We start from the raw sequence: 26031 nt of genomic DNA, 5'->3' as shown, positions 1-26031 counted from the left end.
AAGCTGCCTATATAAATATTTAATATTCCAAGTAACCACTGAGGTGCAAACGTTTCTGTGTGTGATCTGCCAACTTCCCTTTCTGCTGTTTATTTTGAAGCACTGTGTATTTTCTCTGAGCCAATTCTGCCTAAAGTGACTGCTGACATTGCGTAAATGCTTATCAGTAGGAGTTTTTTGTTGGAAGAGATAACTATCAGCATACAGAGAAGGAGTTTAATTACAAGCATTTGGGAAAGTAGGGGGAGTTGATGATAGCTGGGCTTTTTGTCTAGAGATTCAAAAGTAAACAGGTACATTCTGGATGAACGCGTACCATACATGGTGAAATACTGAAAAATGGATGGTTTGTGTGTGAAAAATGTGGCCTGGAATCATTTAGTATGGCAGCTTTCATAGGGCCTTAGACACTGTTAGGGTGCAGCTGAGTACTTTGAAAACTGGGAGAGCTGAAGAGAAGAATCCAGGCTAAGCCCACAGGTCACTTCTGCACTTGTTTTATGTTTTATATGTGCTGCTCTCGACCACGAGGGATGCCAGGGTTAAGGAAGGGATTTATCTCTGAAGTGAGAAACCACTTGGTCAGGTTGGATCTAAATCTGCTGATTCTATGTGTTATTTTGGGGTTTTCTCCTACTGTTACTGGGCCCAGGTACGTTCACAAAACCACATTATTTGGTTCTCCGGTTTGACTATCTAGTCATTTCAACTAATCTTGATTTGTTCAGACTCCACTAACAGGATTGCTTTGCAGCATTACAACTACTTAGTGAAAAACAAACCTTTTAAAAATGCAGGTAATTTGGATAAAAATTGGGAATCCCTCTAAATGAGGAATCCTTTCCTGTTGCAGGTATCTGCGAGAACAGTTTGGACGGTCTGGTGTTTGAATCACTGATCCCAAAGCCTATACTGCAGCGTTACGTCTCTCTCCTGATGGAACATAGACGGATTATCTTATCTGGCCCCAGTGGCACTGGTAAAACATATCTAGCAAACCGTCTGTCTGAGTATATGGTCCTTAGAGAAGGCAGGGAGTTGGCTGATGGCATTATCGCAACCTTCAATGTGGACCATAAATCCAGTAAGGTGAGGAAACAGAAATCATCCTTGCACAACTAATGCTACTGTATATCAAAAATGAGAGACTCTTCCTTTGTTAATCCATGAAAAGCTGATTTTAAACTTCTTTTTCTTTTTAAAGCATTATGTTAATCTTGAAGGGAATAATATTTAAGGTTTTCAGAACTGCAGATTCACCTGTTTGTGGGCCTGAAACAGCAGGCTGCCAGGTGTATATTCAAACACCTAAAGGTACCATGATTTTCAAGTGGTTAGGAGCCTGAGAATTGCTCAGGAAGTTAAACACCTGCATAAAATTCCCAGCAACCCAAGCAATCCCTATTGCATGTGGGCGTTTTTCCAAAAAGGCTCAAATGCATCTCTGGGCTGTCAAAAGTTTCTGCAGCTGCAAGTATCAGCAGTTGTAATCTGCATATGCTGGGTTTGGAGGGACTGTTGTCCAGACACATTCCTGCACCCGTAAGACATGTCTCTGCTTTTTTATGTGCTGCTGGTTGTGCTGAATATACCTCCAATGAATGTCTAGATTAAAGGAAAAAAAAAAACCCAAACAGCTGTATATTTGATGGCCTTAGGCACATTTTCCTCTGGAGGAAAGGGATGTTTGAAATTGTGGTTGTAGGCCACTGGTATAATTTGAGACATGCTATTGAATAAATGCTTTAAAGCTGCTGAGAGCATTTCAGCTACACCCAGTCACCTGGCAGCAGCCCCGCAAGCTCATCCTTATTTCACAGCATTATTGAAGGCATCTGAATTTGGCCTCTGCCAAGGGATGCTTTGTTCCAGATTAACTTTATCAGCTGTATTTCAATAGACACACAGTTTCAAGAAGATAGAACAAACCTAGCTGGGATGCAAATTTGGTTTGGTGTATGGAGAGTTGAACAAGTTGGTGAAAAGAAAGAAGAATACATTTCAGACCTCTTCAGTGTCAGATTAGGACAGCATGAATGCAAAAACACAAACCAAACAAGAACATCTTACCTGCCTTTAGGCCCTTATCTCTCACAGGATTTCTGATACAGTCTTTGAATCTTCAGCATAACCTACAAAAGAGAACGAAACCCATATTATTCTGTTTTCTCATGGAAAATGTGTGCATTTATAAGGTGCCAGGCTCTTTTGCTTTAGATTTCATGACAAAGCCCCAGTACCTTATTTATTTTAACTGGGTTTTCAAGGAATATGATGAAAACTCTTATTTACCTTTTTAATTTTTTTTTTTCTTTTCTTTATACGTGCTTTGCAGGAACTCCGCCAATACCTGTCCAACCTTGCAGACCAGTGTAACAGTGAAAATAATGCTGTGGATATGCCTCTCGTAATCATTTTGGATAATTTGCATCATGTTAGCTCCCTAGGAGAGATCTTTAATGGACTTCTAAACTGCAAGTACCACAAATGGTAAAGAAATAATATCAGAACATTCCAGATTTCAATACTGCAGTCTTTTGCACTGCTGTTGCAAAATGTGATCGCAAAACCAAGCTCTAGATTAATTTGGTAAAGTGGACTGAGATGGCCAGACAGTCCATATTATGGACAACACGAGGTCTTTTTTTTTTCATAAAATGATCAATTCCTCTGAAGTCAGTAATAAAAAAGTAGTAGAGGGTTGGGGTAATTTGCATTCACTTCATGCAGTAGATCTCCAATACTACAACCCTATTTTTAGTGAATGTTCCTGCTTTGAGATTTCTGGTTTGGTTTCGAATTTAATGTTCTCAGAAGTCTGATTCTCAGTAGAGAATTTGGTTATAAGTAATTACAAAAATTCTTTGACAAAAGAGGTTTGAATAACCTTTTTTAATGTTGAGATCTTAGGTTTTCAAAATTTACAAGTATGATTTGCTTGATTTTTTTTTTTTTTTTAAATAGTCCATATATTATTGGCACAATGAACCAAGCCACCTCCTCAACACCTAATCTTCAACTTCACCACAATTTCAGGTACTGTTTATTCATGTTTCTTATTTATGTTTGTGGACTGGCAAAGGAGTAATGGCTACTGAGTCATCTAAAAATGTTCTTATTGGCTGAAATAGCAAACTAAGAGAGAAATACCATTCGCTACTAGTTGCTGCCCTAACACGCGTGACTTTGTTATGATGCTGTTATTAAAATAACTACGGTTCATAAAACTTTTCAGAGGATTGTTAAGATATTTGATCCTCTAACAAATTTTAAATAAAATAATAGGCAAAGAAGACACTGAATGAGAAATAAGCTGAAACAATGCATAATACAAATTGTTTCATCTAATGAAATAAAAAAATAACTTCTTCTAAGAAACATATGTGACTGGGATAATCCATTTTGATCATGACAACAATCTAGAAATAATAAAAGAAATTTAGCCCAGAATAGGTATGTTCAGTAGCATGGAAGAGAAATAATGGACATTTCTGCTGTTCTGCCATAGATGGGTGCTATGTGCTAACCACACTGAGCCGGTCAAAGGCTTTCTTGGCCGTTTCTTGAGAAGAAAGCTAATTGAAACAGAGATCAGTGGCAGGATGAGAAATGCAGAGCTGGTTAAAATTATTGATTGGATTCCCAAGGTCTGGCAACATCTGAACAAATTCTTGGAGGCTCACAGCTCCTCTGACGTTACTATTGGTAAGTGCTCTGCCCATATGCTCAGGCATATGTCAATGTATGCGTTTTATTTCCTTGTAGATCGGGTCCATCCTTGTACATTTCCTTGTGCTGTATCACTTTGAAAAGGTTTCATTAAAACCCTACTTTTAGATGTACAAGCTGTACAAGAAGTTTCTAAACAATTCTAAGAGAAAAGGACTTCTTTCTAAGTCCTGGATATAAACTGTGTTACGAAATGTAGTTAATTGTTTTCACCTTGAAGGCTGTAGCTTTTCAAGTTGATTCAGAGGATTTTTTGAGCTCTCAGGAACAGCAGTTCACCAGATAGCCACTTATGTTCTCTCATTGTTGGCTTCATGCTCCAGAGAAGTGGAATTTATTTTGATCCTATTTTGAGGCATATCATGATCGTGGTTTGAGTGTAATAGTTGAATTTCCTTTTCCAGGTCCACGGCTTTTCCTCTCCTGTCCCATAGATGTCGATGGTTCTAGAGTTTGGTTTACTGACTTGTGGAACTACTCCATCATCCCATATCTTCTGGAGGCAGTTAGAGAAGGGCTACAGGTGAGCAGGCAAAAGTGAAAAATCATAGATCTTGAATGGTATCTATTCAGAAGGCCATACAGCATCGGACAAAACTGAATCATGGCAACATTTTCTGTAGATAAAACTTTGCATACTGAATACCTGCATGTTTGTGAAAATGTAACCTAAATTGTCATTAATTTCAGGCAGAATTATTCTCTTCAAATGATTTTGAAATACGGAGTGGCAGCACTAGAAGTCCAGATGAGATTTTTTGACAAGTGTTTAGATGCCAAACTACTGACGTTTTCAGGGGGGTGGGAGTTAGACACCCAAATATCTGTCAATAATCTGTTCCAGAAGCACACTTTGAAATTGTACTGTGCATCTGAAGAACATATTTGTGGTCATTAATGTAGTTATGCAGGATTTTCCTTTGTAAATCAAATCTTTCAACAGAGGAGGAACAAAGCTGTGTATGGAGAGAAATGTGTTAATGAGTGACAGGATCAGTATCGGTGACATTTTGATTACTTCTCAGTCTACAGAATTAATATTTCAGTATATTCCTTCATAATTCTTTCAGAGGCCATAGTGCAATCATTATTGATTGCCTGTACTTAGTAACTGATTCATACTTTAGCAGTTTGGATAGTTCTAAGCATTGCCACACAATTCTTAGCATCTGTATGACTATAAAGCTTGTTGGAATCAGGAGTTGGGTTCAACAGAGGATTGCTATTAACTTGCCCTGCATCTGTGGAAAAAATGACTTTTTTTTATTCTTCGGTCCTCTGTTCACAGAATAAGCATGGCAAAACATAATTTAAAAGACAGTTTTGGACATAGCATATTCAAATATCAGTAAATCCTGGGCATTGCATACATGAAAGTAATTATTTTTGATAAAGCTTTTTCTGTGAGAAAGCTCCCTGTATTTTGGTAATATGAAGAGCCAGGACAGATGGGAACATGAAGCTTTCTCACTGCAGCATCTGTTAGCAGATGGCTCATTTTCAAGTCACTTCTTTTCCATAGAGCTAAACATGAGATCACACATACAGAAATAAAAAGGTGGATCACAGTGAAATTAAAAAATATTAAAAATGGGATAAAGGTAGATGGAGAATAGGAAATTATGGCAATGCATTGAAGCTTGTGTTTTGGTAAGAGGACAAATGCCATTTTGAGGGCATTAGCTATAATTACATCTGATAAAGGTAGGAAGAGGGTAGTACTTCCATATATAAAAAGGCTCACTAGAAACATAAAAATGTGGAGAGGGTTCAGAAGAGAGCAGTAGGTATCATTAAGATAACAGGAAGAATTATTCAATGAGAGAGGTGACCAGCTCAAACTATTCAGTTTATTCAAGAGGAAGCTACAATACTACTTGTCTATGGGAGTCTTCTGCTTTAGTCCTGCAGGGAAGAAAAAGTCTAATGGATTTTTGACAAGTTTGGACTAGAAAAATCCAAACTGTAAGAAAGACATGGCTTGTTATTAGTGAGATTAATTAACAAAATTTTACTTACAGAAGTAATAGGTTCTCCACCACATTTCTGTCTGTCTCTGAAGTGTTTCTGAAGCATGAAATAACTCCCAAGTACGAGCTCCATGGAGAAACAGTTTTGTTGCAGAATGTTTGTGAAAAACATTTCTCCATTCTGCTGCTGCTTAGGGCTCACCATTGCAGCGTCTGTCAGGATGCCTTGCCATTAACATACGTTTAAAAAAGCGTGAAAGATTTCTTTTAGAAAATACTGGGATTTTGTTTTGACTTGCTTGTTTGTTACATTTCTTTTCTATGCAGTACCCTTTCTATATTAGAGGTTCAGCTCTTGTCTGCATGGGAGTACTCTGCAGTGAATGGTGAAATCATGAAGATGCACCAGTCCGAGTACTTGGAAGAAGTACAAAAAAAATGGGGGGGGAATTTTGCATTGTCCAGTTAAAACCACCTGAGGTTTAATTTAGTACCTGTACAGCAAAGATTTATAGATGTTTACAGAGAGAGGAGAAAACCCTATCATAGAAAACAGGTTATACTAACAGCTTCTTACAAATCTGTGAAATACATGATTTCTTCAGCAAGTTTTGCTTAAAATTTGGGCAAACTGCGATCACCATTTGAAATCTGTCCATGCCTGGAGACCTCATTTTCTCCGAGACAATTGTGGTAGATTCTTAGGCATGAGGAACACGATAGGCCCTAGAGTCCAAAACACACAGAGGAACTTTGCTAGAAATAGAACAGGAGAACCATTTTGCATAAAACTTCCTATAAAGGAAGGTAAGGGGAGCCAACAATCTTTTTGACCTAAAACAAGAGAAAGGAGAGCATGTGAGTGTTTCTTCCTGAAATGGAGAAAGCTGGGATGCTTGGGCTCCTTGTACTGTGTTTTGAAGCTCTCGTATCACTGGTCAGTAGGTGTGGAAAGCACTGAAAAATTAGTAACAGAAATTAAGAGAAAGAAAAACAATTAATAATACCATCTTTTTGCTTACTTGTTTTCCCTGATACCTGCATCTTTGCTTAAGTTATTTGAGTGGTTTGCATTCCAAGTGTAAGGATTTCAGTTTCTTACTTTGTGCTTTAGATTCTTTATCCAGTTCAGTCCCATTTCCCCAAATTCCACTAATTCATTTCCATTTAAATAATTTAAATATTTTCTCTTTTGTTTAGTGAATGGATAAGATTTCAGTACTTGAAGAGTAGCCAGGGTTCTGCTAATTAACAAGCTAAGGCTAGAATTGGGTGTTATATTTTGGGCTATTTTCTGTCCCCCACACCCACAAAGGCTCCTCTGAGAACACATCTTCTCTCATGAAACTGCCTGCCAGAAAGGAAGGGTGGACTGCTGATTTCACTCTGATCTCTGTGGATCTAAACTGAACTATTTTTATATTTCTGTTTCTCATTTAGAGAACTATTTTGGGTCAAAGACAAGCGAGCCAAATGGATCCTTACAATAATTGCTCCCATTGGAGCTGAGTTTTTTTGTTCTTCAAAACAGAGATGTGAAAATTAGAGGGTTATATAAAACCCCAGTTCTTCCTGCTCGGTGTGTCGATACAGAGTGCAGCACCAGCAAAAAGAGGACCCAGAGTCCCTGCGGCTTCCTGCCACCGTCACTCATACTCCAGTTGTTTCTGTTTGGTGCTTTGGGAAGCAGCCTGTTCCATCCTTGCTCCCTTAATTACTCCCTAGAAAACGTGCACGTGAAAGGGATGGACAGAACTGGTTGCTGTGGAAGGGAATAGTGAGTTAGTCATTCAGTCTCTCATCTCCTGAAGATATGTGTTGATTTCATATATTGAAATGGGAATTTTATTTACTAGGCAATTTTCAGAAATGAGCTAGGATCCACACTGGGTAGCAAAGACATGTGAAAAATACAAAATACTTAGCAACTGACATGTATTGCTGTAAATTTGAGAACAAGATTAAAATAGGAGATCTGGTTTACCACAGCTTGAAGACATTATGCTAGGAAAATAATACAGTACAGCTCGAGGATGATGAGTTTTTGGGCTGTGGCAGAGGCTGTGTTTGAGATTGCCTAGCCCCATCTGCTGGGCACCTCTGCTCTGGGCTGGGGCCCGCTCACTTCTGCTTCAGAATAAAGCAGATGTTGGTATTTAGAGCAATTTAACACTTTGTGCGTGCAAAAAATAAAGCCACAAAAAACCCAAGAAGCAATAGTGATGAGGAAAGTGAGACAGTCTTAGATCCATCAGAGAGCTGATGGATTTCTTTGTTAGACCACTGCTTCTCCCCCTGTGTGTTGTGCAGGCGAGTTCTCTGAATTCAGAATGTCAGGAACGAACTCCAGTTGCTGAAGGATATTTAGGCTGAGATTTATAAAGCAGAAATAAATGTTTTGATGTCACTTCAAGTTGTAGTTATGCTTCCGAAAGTCATGTGAAATTAAAATGAATTTATTACCTAATTAAGGCAAGCTTAACAGAATATAACAAGAATACATTGGGTTTCAGTAACACAGTCTGTTCCAAACAGAAAAAGTTTTTGAAATAGAGCTTGCATACTTGAAACAGGAACATCAACATAGCCAAATCCTGCTGGCGCTTTTTCTTGGTTGAATACAAAGAAATTCCCCTGACTTGAAAACCTTTTGCTATGACATCCATCATTATTGCCTGATGACAGGTCTCACATTTCCTCCTACGCATTCCACTGACAGCAGTTTCACGACGACAGCAAACGTAGATAAGGCAGCTGCTGCTGCGATCCGGGTGTCAACATCGACGGCCTCTGTTGTGTATTGACTTTATTTAAGTTAACTTTATTAAAGTGAAGTTATTTTCAGGTCTCATTTTCTTTAACTGGTGCCAACAGAAAGGCACTGCAGTCTCACAGGAGGTGGTCAGCCTCTTCCAAATCAGTTGCCATTAAAAACAGCTGAAAGTTTGTATGTCCTTACAGTAATGAGAATGTTTTACATGTTTTTATGTTTTTCCAGTTGTACGGGAGGAGAGCGCCCTGGGAGGATCCTGCCAAATGGGTAATGGACACCTATCCCTGGGCAGCCACCCCCCAGCACCATGAGTGGCCTCCTCTGCTACAGCTGCGGCCTGAGGATGTGGGCTTTGACGGCTACTCGATGTCACGGGAAGGCTCAACCAGCAAACAAGTTCCAGTGAGTGATGCTGAAGGAGATCCTTTGGTAAGCTTTCATTTTTGAAATGGCAGAACCGCCTCGTTTCCCTTGTTTCTAGGGATTAGAAACAGAAATAAAAAAACAAAGAACCGTTGAAGAGTATTTAAAAGTTCTCAAATGAGAAGGCAGTGGTTCTGGGAAGGTCATCACACCGGCTCAGGGAATGCATTCACACAGAAAACCTGTACAGTTTTGCAGAAAACAGTGGCAGAAGCTTTTCAGATTCATTTGTTGAGGATATTTTTAGGGTTCATTTTTTGAGGAGTGACTGGAGATGAGTGTAATAAACTTAATTTCTACACTGTGAAATTAAATACATGATCTTACACATACTTGAATAACACAGTGGAACCATTTCATTTAGCCTGCTTTGCCACAATCACAAAATAGGCTTTTTGCTTTACTTCACGTGGTTTTCATTTGACACCAAATGAAAATTGAGATTTTCAAAGAGTGTATAAACTAGTCTCTGTGATTGGTGTCTAACTTATGAATCAGAAATGCCATGCAGGCATACAGGGAAATACTAACTTGTGCTTGTTTAGAATGCATAAATTCGAGCCTGAAGGTAACACTAATGGACGTTTTCTTCCAACGGGAAACAGTTACTGAAACTTCCATGCAAACTATGAATTCCCTGAAGCTGTTCTGTTGAGGTGTGTGTTTTTCTAGACAGTTGGGAGTATAGAACATGTGTTACACTTTTCACTAGCTCATATATACATATACAAACATCAGGCTAGATATTAGGACATTCAGATTTGCTTCTTTTGACTGATCTGCAGTTACTTTCATGGGTCAGAGCAGGAGAGGGGTAGGATGCTTGCAGAATCCTGTCGAGTACAGCTGTGGGCAGATCCCTTCAATCTTCTCATTTTCACTTTTGCTGGAAAAGCATACTTCTCGTGACTAACTTGCGTGCTGTTATGACATGTTCTACAGTTAATATTTCTTTTCAGAGACTCAGTATTAATTACCCCAGTTGTCTCTTCCTTTCCTTTGTTACCCACTGGCAAAGTGAATGCCACTGTAGCTTTCATATGGAGCTCATAATTTTTTTACCTCAGAATACAAATAATCATGAACTTCTGTGCCTTTGCAGATGAACATGCTAATGAGACTGCAAGAAGCAGCCAACTACTCAAGTCCCCAGAGTTATGACAGTGACTCTAACAGCAACAGCCATCATGATGACATCCTCGATTCGTCTCTGGAGTCGACGTTGTGATCTTCCTCAGAGAGAAATAGGTTGTTTCCATTATTGCTCTCCCACTTGGCAAGAACTCTGATCACAGACTCATGAAAAGAGCACGTTCCTAGGCTGGGCTGGGATCTCAGTATTAGAGCTGCAAGAACAGCACGACACTTGGAGTCACTCTTGAATCTGGGTGCAGGCAACCCAAGCAACCTTTGTATTGTTTTTCTTTTGACGATGATGAGAACTGCACTATTCCTTTGTTTCCTTCTGTTTAGTTGCTGTAAGCTCTCATGCCTAAGATACTGAAGATGTTAAAAATAATCATCATTGCTAAAAGTTGAAGGGGCAGGGGGGAACTTCACAGCTATGAAGCAAACAGCTTTGTGCCATGTACTGTCTGGAAGGAGAGGGGAGAGGAAATTTTTGCCTATGCTGCTTCTGACCAAACACATTTAGGTGAGGGCTGGACTTTTACCAATCAGCTTTGCAGATTAAGCTCAGCTTCATATAGTTCTGGTGCTATAACAATATTGCTTGCCTTGGTAATAATACTCAATAAAGGCAAAGCTGCAAAACAGGGAAGTTTGAATAAATATTAAAAAAGAAAATTTAAAAAAAAAAAAAAAAAGAAAAAAGAAAACAAAAAGCGCTGCTCTCCTTGCCAGTCTGAGACCTTGGCTTTCTTTCATTGTGTGTTTATAAAGATATATATATAAATAGGAATATATAAAAATATATATACAGTCTGAACAAATCAGGTTTTTTCAAACACTGTGTAACAATCAATCCCACTACAAGTGAAAGATCAGGTAGCCCTTTGCTAGTCAGGGCCTGATTCTCTTCCCACTTACATCCACGTAACCAACTCAGTTGACTTCAGTGGCATTACACCCGATTTATTTACACCGATGTGAGTGAGTTTCCCTCCTCCGCAGAAGTCAGCAAAAGGGCCATGCCCCATGAAGTCCTACAGCTCCAAAGGACCTTCGGCAGTGCACAGGCATCGTGAGCCCTGTACACGGAGGTGAGCTACACCCCCGAAAAGGGATTAATTGGACTTTCAGTTTTTAATTCTTGCCATGAAATGTTACAGCTGTTTTCTAAAAACTTTGGGTTTTGTTCAGAGGTTTCGTTCCAATCAGCACAACCATAAATTGGGTTAATTAAAACTCGGCTCTGTGGCAGTTCCAGTGCTACTCTGGTGACAACATTTATTTCCATGACTTTTCTTTTTAATTGTAAAAGAAAAAAATTAGTATTTTAACAGTATTCAGATCTGGGAAAAAAGGAGGGAAGGTATTGCGTCTTTTAAGTTTAGCTGGGCCATGCTTTTGAGTTTTGGCAGAGCTGTGAACCTGGTTTTATTTCTCCTCCTCTCTGAACGCACACACCTACACTATCAGTGTTAAGGCTTGTACTTCTGTTGGGGAGCAAGAACATCTCCTAAAGAATTGCACTTTCCTTTTTACGGAAGCAAATACTTAGACCACCATCACCACAACGTCAGCTGTACCTCAGCAAAAACATCACTCCTCAATATTGATTTGTACTAGCCTTTCCAGCTATCTTTTGGTGCTGACTTTTAAAGCGATGCCTTATTTTGTACTAATTATGTTTGACTAAATTAGTGCTGTATATTATGGGATTTTATTTAAAGAAACAGGGCTAAAGTCATCTCTTGGAATATCATAAGTTGCTGTGAATATTGTTTGTATGAGATACTAGAATTTGTTTAAATGTGACAAAAAGGAGGGAAATGAGATAACTTTTCAGGTTCATATCAATCCGCAGCTAACAAAACACTGAAGAGCTGTTTTATCCATGCAGGAGAAAAAAAAAAAAGCTTTTCAACTATAATAAATGCTGTCATTAATAAATTACAGGAATATGCTGGTATTTCAATGTACAGAAAGAAAACTTATTGCAAACACTTTTTAAAGAGCTTGTGGGTTTAAAGTAATACAACAGACAGTTCATGCTTCTGTGACTCAGCTTGAGAGGATCGTTTTATTATACCTCATGACTTTCTGTAACATAACTGTACTTTGTCTTACTGAGCTGGTCTTGAATCTTCTCCTGTTACAACTTTTAAGTGCTGATGACTTTTTTTTTTTTTAAAGAAAAAATATTGTAAAAGAAAAATTTAAATATTTTAATGATGGGGGGGGAAAGCTTGGTGTTGTTACTGTTTTAACCTTATGAACTCTATTCCATTATTTCACGGAATGAATACCAAGGGTTACTCGGCCAATGTTCCTAATCCAGTTCTTGGTACTGTAAAAATGGGATAAATCTATATGGAATCAAATACATAGCATGCTGATGATGAGTTTGAGAGGTTAATTTTTCCAGTAGTCTTGACAATTCTGCTTCCCAGCACTGACTTTACCTGCTACTACTGTGAATTTTGGTACCTAATCCCCCAACTGAATCCATGCAGATAGAGCATGTGCCTGTAAAAAAATCCAGTTGCAGGGCTAGGGCTTTAGATGGACTTAATATCCTAGAAAATGTCTCAGTTAACCTTTAACTGAGTGCTGTAAGACATGTTTAAAATGGTGTTTTATTTGTGGGGAACGGGGTGGTTTGGGTTTTTTCTCTCATTTTTAATCCTGTGCTTAAGCTCAGGAAAGAATTTCTGTTATCTTATTTTTATTGACACTAGCTTGGATTACAGTGAGAGGGGCAAGTTTGAGTAGGCTAGTCATTCTAAGCATCACAATATTCAGTGTCTTTTCTGAAACTTCGGGAAGCAGGGTTACCTGTTGTGCACACGTCAGTTTTTATCAAGACTTTTCATAGATTAAGTCTTTCTTTAAGTGACTTTGTTCTCATTTAAGGCTTTTTAAAAACGCTTCCTTTTTTTCTTTTTTTGCCTTTTTTTCCTTACAAAGTTGGCTTGTTTTAAAAAAAAAAAAAAAAAAACAACAAGAAAGAAATGCAAGATTCTATGCAACATTCATGTTGAGTTCTAAATTGAAAGTATAAACCATTTTCTTTCCTTCGGAACTGCCAAGAATGATCAGGCCATAAATGAGATGTGGTTTATTTGGGGAAGGGGAGGGAGGGGGTTGGTTAGCCTTTTTGTACATTTTGGAAGAAACAAACTGATATTTCATTGTTGATGCTTAACTTCGATATTATGTGTATGAAATCTTGTCTAAATGTGGCAATTTTCTTTCAAGAAAAAAATAACAAAAACAAAGCAAAAAAATCTTTGTCGATATTAAATGGAAGGTTGCTGTTTTGATCTAGTCGTTTCCAGTGGAACAGTTTATGAAATATGTTCTATAAGATGTACATTTTTTCATTGTAACATAGAAATGTAAATATTTGATTAAAAGTGCTGCATTTTGATGAATTTTTTCTAGCCATTTTTAAAGAGAAAAACTAGGAATTGAGTATTTTGTGTACGTTTATGATGTTTTCCATTTGCTCCTCTCCCTATTTAATTTTCAGTTCTCATTTAGGATTGGAATTTGTGAATGGTCTGTTTGAGATCATGCCTCCCCTTTCTCACCCTCCTCGTTTCTCCCCCTTCCTTGCCCCTGTGTCATGGAAAATAAAGCTGATGATTGTACCAGTCTTAAATTATTCATGATTCAATAAAATTGATGCTTATTTATTCAGATTTGTGGCTTCCCAGAACGTTTTGTCCCTTCTTAATCAACATTTGCTAGTTTTTATTTGAAGATTGTGGGGTTCAGTTCTTGTTTTTATTGGCTTCTTTTAAGTACTTGTGAAAAGATGCCAACAGCCCTTACCCACATCCAGGAGGAGATCTAGTAGAGGGGCTACACCAATAGGATTCTCTCCCATAGCTAATGTTTGCACACAGTAGCCATCAAGATCTGCTCAAGACAAGACTGGTCTATCAATTCAGAGTGTCTCTGCATAGATCATGGTCAGTCAATACGTGGCCAGCAGGCTGGGCGTACCGTCATACCAGCTGGTGCCAGCTTCTTTTTTGAGCGAATTCCCTGTTGGTCACAAGGGCCGTGGGTAGCAGTGTATGTTAGGCTTATTATCATGCTTTGCAGAATGAAATTCATAGAATCATACAATTGGTTTGGGTTGGAAGGGACCTTTAAAGGACATCTAGTCCAAGCCCCCTGCAATGAGCAGGGACCTCTTCAGGTAGATCAGGTCGCTCAGAGCCCAGTCCAACCTGGCCTTGAATGTTTCCAGGGATGGGGCATCTACCACCTCTCTGGGCAACCTACATGTTCCACACATTATTATCATTTCCTCTTCACCCATTTGGTAGAGACACTCTGATTATACAGTAATAAATTTACATTTATCAGTAAGAACATGGAGGGATCTGTTCTTTCAAATGCTCTAACTTGGTGGGGGGAAAAAAAAAAAAAGCTATTGTCTTTTCAGAAAGGATAAATCCCAAACCCTCTGCACTTAGAGTGTAAGTTCCTACAGTTCCTTGTAGTTATGTTGTCCTCTACTCACTAATTTCAACTATTAATGTTGGTAGGACAGATTCACCTATATCAAAGAAAAAGTTTTGAAAGAGAAGAAATTCTGCTGAGAATTGATGATCTGCATTCAAGTTAGTTTAATCTAAAAATACTTTTAATAATGCAGCAGTGCAAACTGTAACTCAGAGCTGATCTTCCATAATATGGGCTTCGTTTGTCCCTCCACAGGAATTTTCCAGAGGCAGAATAGTTTTGAACATGCTCAAGCAGATTTTTCTGTGTTCTGTAAACTTGCTTTGATTCAAGAATTGCACATTTTAGAATTGGCCCTGGAAAACACTCCAGCCCTGATCTTGGACAATGTTTGAATCAATACTGGACTGGCACCAAAATGCTTAATATGTCAGGAGTCTTCCCTTTCCATTTTTCGCTTCCCCATCCCTCCCCCATGTTCTTGTTCTCTGCTCTGTGCACAGTCTTGTACACTCATCTTCACTTTTCCCCCAACCTCATCTCTTTTAACCTTTATTTTCCTGCTTTTCTGTTTCCAGCGTCCTATTTCATTGTTTTATATCCTTCCTGGATCCACCTCATCATTTCTCAGAGCGGTAGGATCGGTGCTGACTTCCTTTCTGCAATAGGGAAATTCCCTGGAGTTGTTTTATGAAATCAGTCCTCAGTCTGTGACATGTACTTACACCCTTCGCTTTCTACTGGTATCTTGAAATAGTCACCTCAAGAACCAGAGAGGAAATACCTCCTGATACCCTTCAGGCTCCCACCCTCTCTTCTGCATTTTCTGTGCACGGCCTCATTTTGCCACTTTACTGATGCTGACGATTCTGACATTAATCTCTGTGTTAGGTGTGATAAGCAAGGGCTGGTGGTATGGGAACACCTACTCTTCATTGGTTTCTAGCTTTTAATGTGGACAATCAGTCTAGTTCTCTCTGCTCCGCGGTTTATAGCCCCAACTTGGCACAGGGAGAACTCGTGAGGTTGCTTTCCATAGCACATGTTTGCAGTACGTCAGCAGGAGAGGAGCAGCTGTCCGTGGACCCTATAAGCCTCAGTCATTCCCGCCCCCTTCTTATCAGGAGAAGACTTTCGGGGGTCAAAGCAGAGCACAGCAGCTGATGACAACTCTTATCTCTGCCAATTGCAGTGGGACTGACTATAGGCAAATAACTTTCTCATCGACATCTCTCTTGGCTTAGCCACACAAATAATCCATGTTCCTCTCTCCTTCCTGAATCACAGAATGGTTTGGGTTGGAAGAGACCTTTAAAGGTCACCTAGTCCAACCCCCCTGCAATGAGCAGGGACATCTTCAGCTGGATCAGGTTGCTCAGATACACAGATACTTTTTATTTGCTCCTTTGCTGGAGACTGAAGGAGACTGAGCTAGTTACAAGGGATGGAGACCATGCTCTGGCTAAGCATGGTCTTTCTTAGTGGGATCATAGTGAACCAGCACCACCCAGTGCAAAACAGATGTTAGGACACAAAGCCCAAGTTCAGTGGTGGAGGAAAAACCTCGTAAACTCAGATCTGTGTGAGCCACTGAACCTCATCCACCTCATCCAGTATTTCTGGCAACGTTATTCCATCATTTTCAGGTTCCCACTCTCTGCCTGCCCCCTCATCAGTTTTTGTTAAACCAATCTATTTCTTCACAGCAATGCACAAGTCGTCCATCAGGTTCCTGGAAGGCGTTGAGATTCCTGGAAGGCACTGAGGACTGCTTCCTGCTGCAGGTGCTGGACATGCTGACTAGGAACAGCCCGTTGCTAGATTTACTGCTCACAACCCGGTAAGACTTACTTTACAACTTAACAGTGGTAGCCTTGGATATAGGGATCATAACATCGTGGAGTTTAAGATCCTGCTAAGCACACTGAAGACCAGTAGTAGGACAAAGACCCTGGATTTCAGAAGGGCCGACTTCAATACGCTCAGAGCCCAGCTGTGAGTGAGTCTGTGGGAAGAATCCATGGAGGGCAAAGGACCTTGTGAGTGCTGGGAGTCGCTCAAGAACAGCCTCCTGGAAGCACAAGAACAGTCCATCCCCTATGAAGGGAAAGGGAGAAGCCAGAATAAGAGACCACCGTGGCTTAGCAATGAGGTTTTTTTATCTCGATATAAGAAAGACTTTTTTTTACAGTGAGAACAATCATTCACTGGAACAACCTCCCCAGGGACATGGTAAAGTCCCCATCGCTGGAGGTTTTTCAAGATGTGGTTGAACAGGGTAAGAGTTCTCATCTAGGCTCCCTTTCCCATGAAGGGTTGGACCAGAGGATCTTTTCAGCTCCCTTCCAACCTGGGCTGTTCTATGATCCTATGAAGTATTTTAACCCTTTCCTGATTATAAGGGAGGGAAAAACTAGGTAAAAACAGCACACCTAGCACTTGTGCTTGTTCAGTAAAGGCACTCCTGTGAGGTCCTGGATACTTTGCTGGGCTTTCCCTGGTGTTATATCTCTGTTATGTGAGTTGGGAAAGTGATCCTGATATGTTCTTTGGAGTTTGAGAGGTTTTATTTATTTAGATCAGGTTCAGTCTTGGTTGAAAAATACAAGAGCCCTCAAGATGTACAATTAAGATCATTAATAACAAGGGCTGGCAGAAGGGATGATCTTCTATACCTCTTTCCCGTCCTCGCTGAGTGTTTCTGCCACATGCACTTCTGACACGCTGACAGGGCAGTTCCAGGTACTAGACCAGCTGAAATCAAAGCAAATCCAGAAAACAGATCAATTTTCTGCTCTTCAAACTGATCACTTCAGGCCCAGCTATGTGTCAATGCTTGTGCATGGGTTGGGGAGGAGATGAGGCAACACAGCCAGGAGTGAGACTCTGCCTTGTTCCTCTTGACAATAGCAGAGCCCATAGCTGTTGTGTCAAACTCTATTTTAAACTTCCCAGGCAAAGATTTTTAAATGCCATCAGTGTTTTTGAGGACTCTTCAAAGATGTCTGGTTTTCCTTAGGGTGGGGGTTTAGCCTTTCATGAGCCTCAGCCTGTGCTGGTTGCTTCTGGAAACTACAGCCTTGTATCTTGGGCTCTATTTCTTCAAGATGATTGCAATGTTCAAACTTTCCTGGAGGACAGGTGTTCTTCAAAAAAGGCAATTTAATTTTTTTTTTAATTATTTTTTTGCCTCGACTGTGGCATTCTCAAACTCTGCAGTACTGAAATGTGGGGTGGCTGGTGAGGATTTTTGGCTTGCTTGTTAGGAAAGACAGTATTTCATACAGATGGGGTAAACATGCCTTCCTGCATATGATGCTAACATCTGTGGCTTATTAGATGATTTCTACACATATGGATAAGTGTTTTTTTCAATGGGCACATGGCAGTATTGCTGCAGTGCTCCCAGTACAGGGCTATGCAGAAGGCTGCCTGCCTTGTCTGCCCTGGCTGTGGCACAGGTGAAAACGATTCCAGCTTCTCGACTTGTGCAAAGAACTGGTTGAGCAGCTTTTCAGCTGGGGAGGGGGACTGGAGGGGCGAAGCGGGGCCCCGCACATCCCAGGCATGTTTTGGGGCTGCCAGCGGAGGATGCTGCGTTACAGCTCTGCAGATAACAACATCACAGACTCCCCAAGAAAGCGATTTATTTTCCTTTCTGTCCCTGCCCAAATGCCACTCTCCCACGCTGGGGGAGATCAGAGTTACAGCAGGCACAGATGCTGAACCAGCTGGTTTCTTAAGGGATAAAATAATTGAGAATTTGCTGCCCTGAGCTCACAGTCACCAAAGATAAATCCCCCCCTCAGCCTTTTCTGTTCCCCAGTGTCAGATATTTCCATCCTGGCTGTGAGAAGAAAGACAACTAGACATATAAGACCACTCTGGGACACCAGGACTTTAAAAAGAGCACTTTAATTTCATAAAGAGCAGTTGTTATGGGAGCGCATTACATACAGGATTACTCTGTTCCAGAGTTTCAAGTACTGCGAATGCTACTAGTCAATATGTAACTCTTTCCATCTCCATGAAGGCAGGAAAGGTTTCTTATCACCTTTCCTCCTTTCCCAAAGCAAAAAGAGAGCTGGTTTTGGGGAAGAAAAAAAAAAAATAAATTCAAAGCCAGCAGTTTTGTATTAGCCAAATCAAGATTAGCTGTTTTCAAGGAATGGGAGGAGGTGGTCTCTGCCACTCTTTATGTTAACAGCAAATTATGAAACATTTTGCTCTTAGAAATACACCCAAGATGAAGTCCCAGTGTCATGCACACCAGAAACAGAACCAGTTGTCATCAGGTCCTCTTAAAGCAACTAGAATCTCTGTGCATTTGAGGTAAGCAAATAAGTTTATGCCTCTGATATAAGACAGGGTAGGTACTTCTGCAGGACTTCTTGTGGCACAGCTGTCCTGCATGAGCCATCACCTGGGAGCTGTGACCTCTGGCTTCACCTTCCAGAGTATAAAATGGAAGCCTCGGAGAGGGACTACTCTTCTTGCAAGGTACCAGAGCAATCTAGCAGGTGTTAGTAAGTAAAAACAAATAGCTCTTTAATTTCATATTAAGATATTTGTGCATCGCAAATTATTGTGTTGGTGGTGATACAATGTTCTTTTTGCTGCAAAAAAAGAAAGGAAGAAAAAAAAAAAGAAAGAGTAAGATTGATAAACATCGTAATTCAGGTAAGGGTTTTTCACTGTTAACTGGTATTTCTAGGTTGTTTTTCCTTTAGTAAGTCTATTTGTCTGGCAGAATAAGATGTAATAGTACTTATGGTGAAGTAAGTAGTCTGAAGTAATTGTTTTTGGTAACATTCCAAGTGCAGACAAGCTGTAAAGATCAGAGGGTGTAAGATGATTAGTAGCTTTTGTTGAACACTGAATTGGGAGGGATTATGTATAAGCGATACCTGCTCTTGTTTTGAACGTGTTCCTTTCTTGAGTATTGTGGTATGTGTGATGGTACCTGTGGTCTCTGGAGGAGTCTATGAATTTTAAAACAAAATACGTGTTTTGAATTAGATCTGTCTTTATAGGTTATTAACTGCGGTCTTACGTTTACTGGACTAGTAAAATTTAAGTTATAAATAATTCTTATGGGGTGCTCTATCACTTAAAGAGTCAATAGGTGGATAACAATACATCCTCCAGTATGTACATTGTTGATAATGCATGTCGCAGCTCTTCTATTTGACCCTGGATGAGCACTTGATTGTGTCAGTTGCTGTTTAATGTGCATTAGTGTGATGTTTTAGGTATGCTTGGGAGATGTGCTGCTTTTTTGTAAAACCTTTTTTTTAAAAAAAAAAAAAGGGCAAAACAACCAAACCAAGCCCAACACACCCTTATGCTGTTTCACTGTCTTCTATGTTTGGAGGGATAAATACTGTATGTGCCTTATCCATTCTCTGCCCTATCTCAGGTGTATGTTATCAATTGCTAATGGCTGGAAGGTGTCAGAGGGGTAGATGATTGATGTGATGGTGTGTTCAATCAGTTAATTGGAAAGTAGCTAAAGGCCTGGAACAGGCTGCCTAAAGGGGTGGTCAATGCCTTATGCCTGGCAGTGTTTAGGAGGCTTTTGGACAATGCCCTTTAATAACATGTTTTAATTCTTGGTCAGCCTTGAAGTGGTCGGGCAGTTGGACTAGTTGATTGTTGTAGCTCCCTTCCAACTGGAATCATTCTCTTCTCCTTTTCATGTCTTTCCTTGTGGCTGTGACACCGTAGTGAAGTGGAGCATACAGGGATAGATGTGTTCAGGTGATGTCTGCTGCATTTATTTCTTTTGTTTTGGCACGTTGTGAGTGGTGGGTGTTAGAGTCTGTGGAGCAGAAAATAAACTAACTTTGTAATCTCTGTTTCAGCAGAACTCTGCTACCTCTATGTAAGTTTGTATTTAAAAAATACACAGGGATGGATTTGCCTTGTGTTGTTGTAGAAGAGATCCTCTACTGGACTTAAGGCTGAAGAGTTGTCTTAAGTCTATCTCTTCCATTCTGTTTCTCTACACAATAAGAATCTTCTAATTACATGCTTTCAGTCTACAAACTGTAGTATCTTAGCATGGTGATGCAGGGCAGGTGTCCACCCCCTGACTAATCTGGGTAATAACTCGAAGGAAGGAGGAGAGCCAGAAGGGCTTTGGAGGGGAGCACAGAGTAACACCAGCAGCAGTTAAGTTGTGTTTAAATGCAGAGGGGGAGAACCTGTATTCATTTTACTGCAGAAAATCTTTAATCCTCTGGTTGAGTTGCTCCCCAATTAAAAGGCATGTAGATATTCTTGTAAGGTTATTTAATTTGAAGTTGTTAAATTCTTATTGAATCACTATACTGTTAATAAAAGGTATTTTTCTTCTCTTTGCCTGTTTGGCCCCAGACACAACCTACCACAACCTGTAAATTAGATCTAAGTATTACTGAATGATCAGACTTGGAAACCTACCTTTTTATTTGGCAATCATTCACTTTATTATATATACATATTTAAAGTCTGTACATGGTAAAATAAAAAATAAAAGCGTTTCTTTATAAGTTACACAATTAAACAGCTACATTTGTCTGTAGTTTAGCTGTCATTTAATTAAAAAAAGGAGAGCAATCTTGTTGAGCCATCGTTATATTCATTCACAATAACCTTGGTATAAAACATCCATACAGAGTAAGTGTACAAAATAGTGTACAGTTCATATAAGCTGTGCAAAGACAGCAAAGTTCAGTCAAAAATCAAAGAGGCATATCCACTTTCCTCTGTCCACACCATGGATAGCAAAAGCAAAGTGGAAAATAAGCGCAGGACTGTGGGGAAAAAAGGTGGGTTAGACGGTGCTTCCAATATAATATTGGTGCATAAATTAAAATGAAGAACATATAAATATATAAGGTCTCCATTACACAAGGCACACTTACAGTATACCTTAGAAGTCATTCCAGGGATTTCAATGGGTCTGTTGCACAAGTACGACACTATTTGGTGTGAGGAGGGAGGCAGTGTTTGGTCTGTGTCCCTCAATCATGTTATTTATTTTTGGAGGAAAGGGTTGCTGGATCAGACCAGTCTTCAGGGTTTTGAAATCTTAATAGTAGCTGGAAGTTCATTTGAAAGGCAGTGAAAATGGCCACAGCATCTATATTGTATTTTTTGTTGTTTCTTATCTGGGGGAAAAAAGTGTCCCCCTCAACAGGCACTACCTTCCTCCCTGCTATAAAGCAAGGAGCTGCCTGTTGCTTGCTTTCAGGAGAAGGTAACTAAGGGAGCAAATGTTGATTGTTAAGCAGAGGGAGTTATGAAAAGGTTAGCAGATGCTATGAATATAAAAACCTCCACATGGGGCAAAAAAATAAGGAATACCTATAAGTAGAAAGTCTTGCAGCTATGTGATAAAGAACCTGCACTGGAGAAGTATGTGGACATTTGGGTGGGACATCACCTCTTCAATTTATAGCCCTCTGTTTATTTACATCTTTGCAATGTCCCCATGTGATGGCAGGGGCAGGCAGGGTGATCTAAGAGACTGTTATCTCCTCCTCTTCCTCTTCCCCTTCATCATCCTCTTCTTCTGAGTCTGAGAAGTCTGAAGGTTTGCTGGGGCTGCTAGAATGGGATGGAGAAGGAGACATCTGGGAGTCCAGTCTGTCCCTCAGGTGTAGATGTTCTGGGGACTGTTGGTAGGTTAAGGGGTGCCGGGGGCTGGGTGGGCACACGGGGGGAACTTCCTCCTCTTCCTCCTCTCCTGAACATTTCTTGCCTACGTCACTGAGGTCTGGGTGAGGGTTGAACTTGGTGGGTAGGGTCTGTTCTCTGCAGCCACCAGAAGAGAGGAGCTCTCTTTCTTTGGAGTTCCTCCACTTCATCCGCCTGTTCTGGAACCAGATCTTCACCTAGGGGGTGAAGCAACAGAGAAGTGAAATGGTTCAGTAAAAATGGGACCAGGAAAGGCCTTTTGGTTGCACCCTGAAACCCTGCTCATGCCTGTGGCGAAGCTAACAGGAACCACAAAACCTGAACTTTGGGGACCCTAGGAGAGGGGTAGGGGGTCACTAAGACCATGGTCTGTCCTGTCCTACTGACCCAGCTGGGAATCACACCGCTCTCTTAGCTCTGATGCTGACGGCCCTGTAACTTGCTCTGGGCTTGCTCTTGGTTGTTGGCAGTTCTCCCTGCTCCCATTTTCCTCCCCTGCCCTCGAGCTGCCAGGGGGCTCAGCTCCCCCCACCCCCTCTGCCCTCCCCACCCTGTGCCCCTTCTCACCTGCGAGTCCTTGAGGCCCAGCTTGGCTGCCAACTTTTTCCTATCGGGTTTGCTGATGTACTTCTGCTTCTGGAACATCTTCTCCAGTGCCTTGCGCTGCACGTCGGAGAAGACGGCCCGGCGCAGCATGCCGCGGCGGGGCTTGCCGCGGGCGGCCAGCGGCCAGGAGAAGGTGCCAGGGATGGGGACCACAGTAGAGGCAGCTGCAGGGGGGGGACACACAGCGCTGAGAGGAGCAGGACCGGCCCCCACCACCCCCTCCCCACCCTTCGGGTGGGCACCCATCAACCTGGAGCTGTGAAAAGGAGCTTTAGGCTTAACTAAGCGCCCCCCTTTCAGCCAGCAATCGCTGGGATTAGATCTATCAACTCAAACGTGTAAAATGGATCAATAGTGGCCGGTTTTGTTGGGAGATTCAAAGGTCTCCGGCCTGAAAAGGCAAAGCGAGCCGTACCAGCTAAGATAGAGGTATAATAAAAAAGCTTTCCCTCCCACTCAGAAGCATTTGATTTTTTTTTCAGTCGCTTTTATCATTTCAGACGCTTTATTATGCTCGAGATGAAAATGAGGACTTTTCTGATTTGAACAAAACCGCTCCTTCAGATGCAGTTTTGATCAATCAGTATTCATCTTTTTATATTAATCTCTTCTCTCCCCCCCCCCCCCCCCCCCCAAAGTTGGAGAATTCAATCCGAAGACATGAAAAGTAACTGCTAATTAGCACATTGCCTGGTTCCCAGTGGCATTGGTATGATAAAAAGGGCAGAGTTTCGCCTTAAAAAAAAAAAAAGGGGGGGGGGGGGAGGAACTCCCCAAGAGAGACAGAGATGCTAATGAAGCGTGAATGGTAATTGTGTAGTAATGAACTAACAGAAAAAGACTGAGGACAAGCAGCTAACGCCATATATTATTGGAACAAAAGAGATTTACACTTTCAAACTAAACACAACGGCATGCCAGGCTCCTCGGGAGAATACTGATGGCACAATCGTCTCTTTCCCCAAATCATTTTCATTAAATGGACATGAAAAGCTATTTATAAAGCTCAAGTTGTTTTTGTTAGGCTATTCACATGCTGGAGAAAGGAAGCAAATTCCATTATCCGGAGGATGAATGGAAGAGCTTGGGTTATTTTTTTCCCTCTCTCCCTTTCCCTGTTTTCTTTTTAAATTAATAGCTTGTTTGTGTAATTAGATTTTTTTTTTAATTGTTCTCTCAACATCATAATACTTCAGCGCTGTAAGAATCATACCCCCGTAGCCTGCTTTCTCGCCGGGACCATGTCGTTTGAATACCACTGACGGTCTAAACGAGAAGCGCTGAAGTGGGAGACCCGAGGTGAAGGAGGGGAGGGTTGGGACGCGGAGGAGGAGGAGGAAGTCGAGCAGTGCCCGCGGTACGCTCGATCCGCCTGTAAACGGCAGAAATCCGGCGGGAGCGGAAAGATTGGGGGGGGGGTGGGGGGACACGACGACACGGCCACAGGGCGGAGGGGAGCGGGCTGCTTCCCTCCGCCTGCGCGGAGCGGGGCGCGGGGGCTGCGCGGGCGCGGAGGGAGCTGACCGCTCCCCTCGTGGTGCTGAAAGCGGCGAGGAGGAGGCGGGGGGGGCTGCCCGGGAGGAGGGGGACCCGCCTCGCCGCGGGACCGTGACAATCCCGGCTAATTTGCCGGTCAGCGGGGGGAGCGGGCAGGGAGCGTCACGCAGTCACTGCCTGTGCTAAATCGGGCATCAAATTGGCGCGACTGATGCTCGAGTGTTGTACTCCCTCCAACCTCTGAACTGGAGCGTAACCCCCGGGGGTGCGGGGGCCGCGGAGGTGTTACCGCGCTGCGCCCGGAGAGACGCTTGTCAAGACCCACCTGGGAAGTAGGAAGATCTGATAAAGGGCTGGAAGGATCCTTCAAAGTACGGAAAGGAGAAAGTCTTTGGAGGGACGCTCTGCAGCAACGCAGGGGACGTTTCTAGTAAATAAATAAAATGAAGTTCAGCAGAGGGGTTGGACTCGACCCACGGCACGGCTGGGTCTGTCGCTTGGTCCGGGGACCAACGCGGTGGGACTTTCCCCCCGCCCCCGCCCCAAAACAGCCGAACTGAGCTCGGAACCGCCTAGGAAAAGCGGCTCTTGTTCGCTGGGACGGTTTTGCCAGCTAAGCGGCACCCGGGAGGCCAGAGTGGGTCAGAAGACCCGTCTGTGGGGACCCCCCACCCCCCCGCCTGCCTGCTCCTCTCGTCCGTCCTGCGGCGGAGCGGGGCCAGCAGCCTCCCGGCGCTCCCCCTCGCCCTTAAATAACGCCGGAGGGCTCCAGCTCGGTACTAGGTCCTCCCTCCCTTTCCTCTCCCCCCACCCCCGGCGCCCCCTCCCGCAGGCGGGGGGTCCCGTAGCCCCGGAGCGGCGGTGCGGGGGGGCCGGGATCGGGCCGCTTACCGGCTCGGGGGGCGGAGGAGAGGATGGCGTTGACTCCAAACTTGAGGAAAGTGGAGTCGCCGCTGGAAGTCTGTGGCGAACAGATCCTCCTGGAGCCGGCGGAGGTGGTGGTGGAGCTGGTGAGCTCCGGCGTCCCCGAGTCCGTCCTGGCCGCCGAGGTTGGGGGGGACATGCTGGACGGGGGGGCAGTCCTGGGCAGGTAACTGGTGGGTCTGCTGATCCGGATCAAATCTTCCACCAGGAAGCTGGAATGGCTGGAAAAAGCTGACTGCAGCGACTGAGGCAAGGTGAGGGTGGGGGTCGGGCGCAGGAGGCTGGGGTAGACGGCCGGCGGAGCGATGAGGCTGGGGAACATCATCGCAGGGGCCGTCCGCGGAGCAGGGCTGGGGCCGCTCGATTGTTTGTTTGTTTGCTTTTGGTTTTGTTTTCTGCTTTGCAAACCTCGTGGAGTATAAGATCCAGCTAGGAAGCCTGGCGGGGTTCTCTCTGCCCCTTCCTCCTGGACGATGGGTTTTATAGTGGTCAGCCCCGCTGAGGCTCTTTCAAAAGTGACAGCCCCAACAATGGGGTTCAACAAAGTTCTCCACTTGAGCTTCATTCAGGGCGAGCTCCGGGCTTCTCCATTGGTCCGGGGCTGCAATTTATGATTGGATTAGACTTCATAAGCAACCGGGGCACAATGGCCCCGCCACAAAGAAAGTGTAGTCATCAATTTTGCATATTGACCGCCTCTTTGGAATACAGCGCTCCAAAGGCTCCCAGCAGGGTTTTGTTCAGAGGCAACACACACAGGCTAATTAAATGCCTATTTAAAAGTTTCGAATGACATCTTGCCTCGTAGAAAGGGAATTATTT

General features: G+C 42.3%; 2 protein-coding genes across 7 annotated transcripts in view; one reads left to right on the top strand and one right to left on the bottom strand.

The window, feature by feature from the left end:
* The window catches only part of NAV2 (neuron navigator 2), a 423664-nt gene extending 409940 nt beyond the window's left edge, over window positions 1-13724 (top strand). For all 6 annotated transcript variants that reach the window (XM_074841830.1, XM_074841833.1, XM_074841829.1 and 3 more), the window contains 7 exons: window positions 854-1089; window positions 2336-2490; window positions 2965-3036; window positions 3509-3705; window positions 4134-4252; window positions 8698-8901; window positions 9998-13724. In XM_074841830.1, the coding sequence (XP_074697931.1) occupies window positions 854-1089; window positions 2336-2490; window positions 2965-3036; window positions 3509-3705; window positions 4134-4252; window positions 8698-8901; window positions 9998-10123 (1109 nt within the window). In that variant the 3' untranslated portion in view covers window positions 10124-13724. The remainder of the gene's footprint in view (window positions 1-853; window positions 1090-2335; window positions 2491-2964; window positions 3037-3508; window positions 3706-4133; window positions 4253-8697; window positions 8902-9997) is intronic.
* An 8280-nt stretch (window positions 13725-22004) lies between these two features.
* DBX1 (developing brain homeobox 1) lies at window positions 22005-25534 on the bottom strand. Its single transcript, XM_074842598.1, has 4 exons — window positions 25177-25534; window positions 24611-24712; window positions 22750-22952; window positions 22005-22379 (listed from the first exon to the last, which is right to left on the bottom strand). Exons 1-4 carry the CDS (start codon window positions 25532-25534, stop codon window positions 22005-22007), a joined length of 1038 nt encoding a protein of 345 aa, XP_074698699.1.
* Window positions 25535-26031: the final 497 nt, after the last annotated feature.

This window comes from Strix aluco, chromosome 16 (genome assembly GCF_031877795.1).
Source record: "Strix aluco isolate bStrAlu1 chromosome 16, bStrAlu1.hap1, whole genome shotgun sequence".
Taxonomy (NCBI): domain Eukaryota; kingdom Metazoa; phylum Chordata; class Aves; order Strigiformes; family Strigidae; genus Strix; species Strix aluco.
The sequence above is the reverse complement of the archived record's forward strand: the minus strand, read 5'-3'. Positions and strand labels throughout refer to the sequence as shown.

What these genes read in the sequence shown, in the direction of transcription:
- DBX1 (XM_074842598.1), bottom strand. Translation starts at nt 25,534, where the DNA reads ATGATGTTCCCCAGCCTCATCGCTCCGCCGGCCGTCTACCCCAGCCTC. An exon ending in CAGATCTTCCTACTTCCCAG is followed by an intron (nt 22,953 to 24,610) that starts GTGGGTCTTGAC and finishes CCCCCCCTGCAG; the next exon opens with CTGCCTCTACTGTGGTCCCC. An exon ending in TGGGCCTCAAGGACTCGCAG is followed by an intron (nt 22,380 to 22,749) that starts GTGAGAAGGGGC and finishes TTCACCCCCTAG; the next exon opens with GTGAAGATCTGGTTCCAGAA.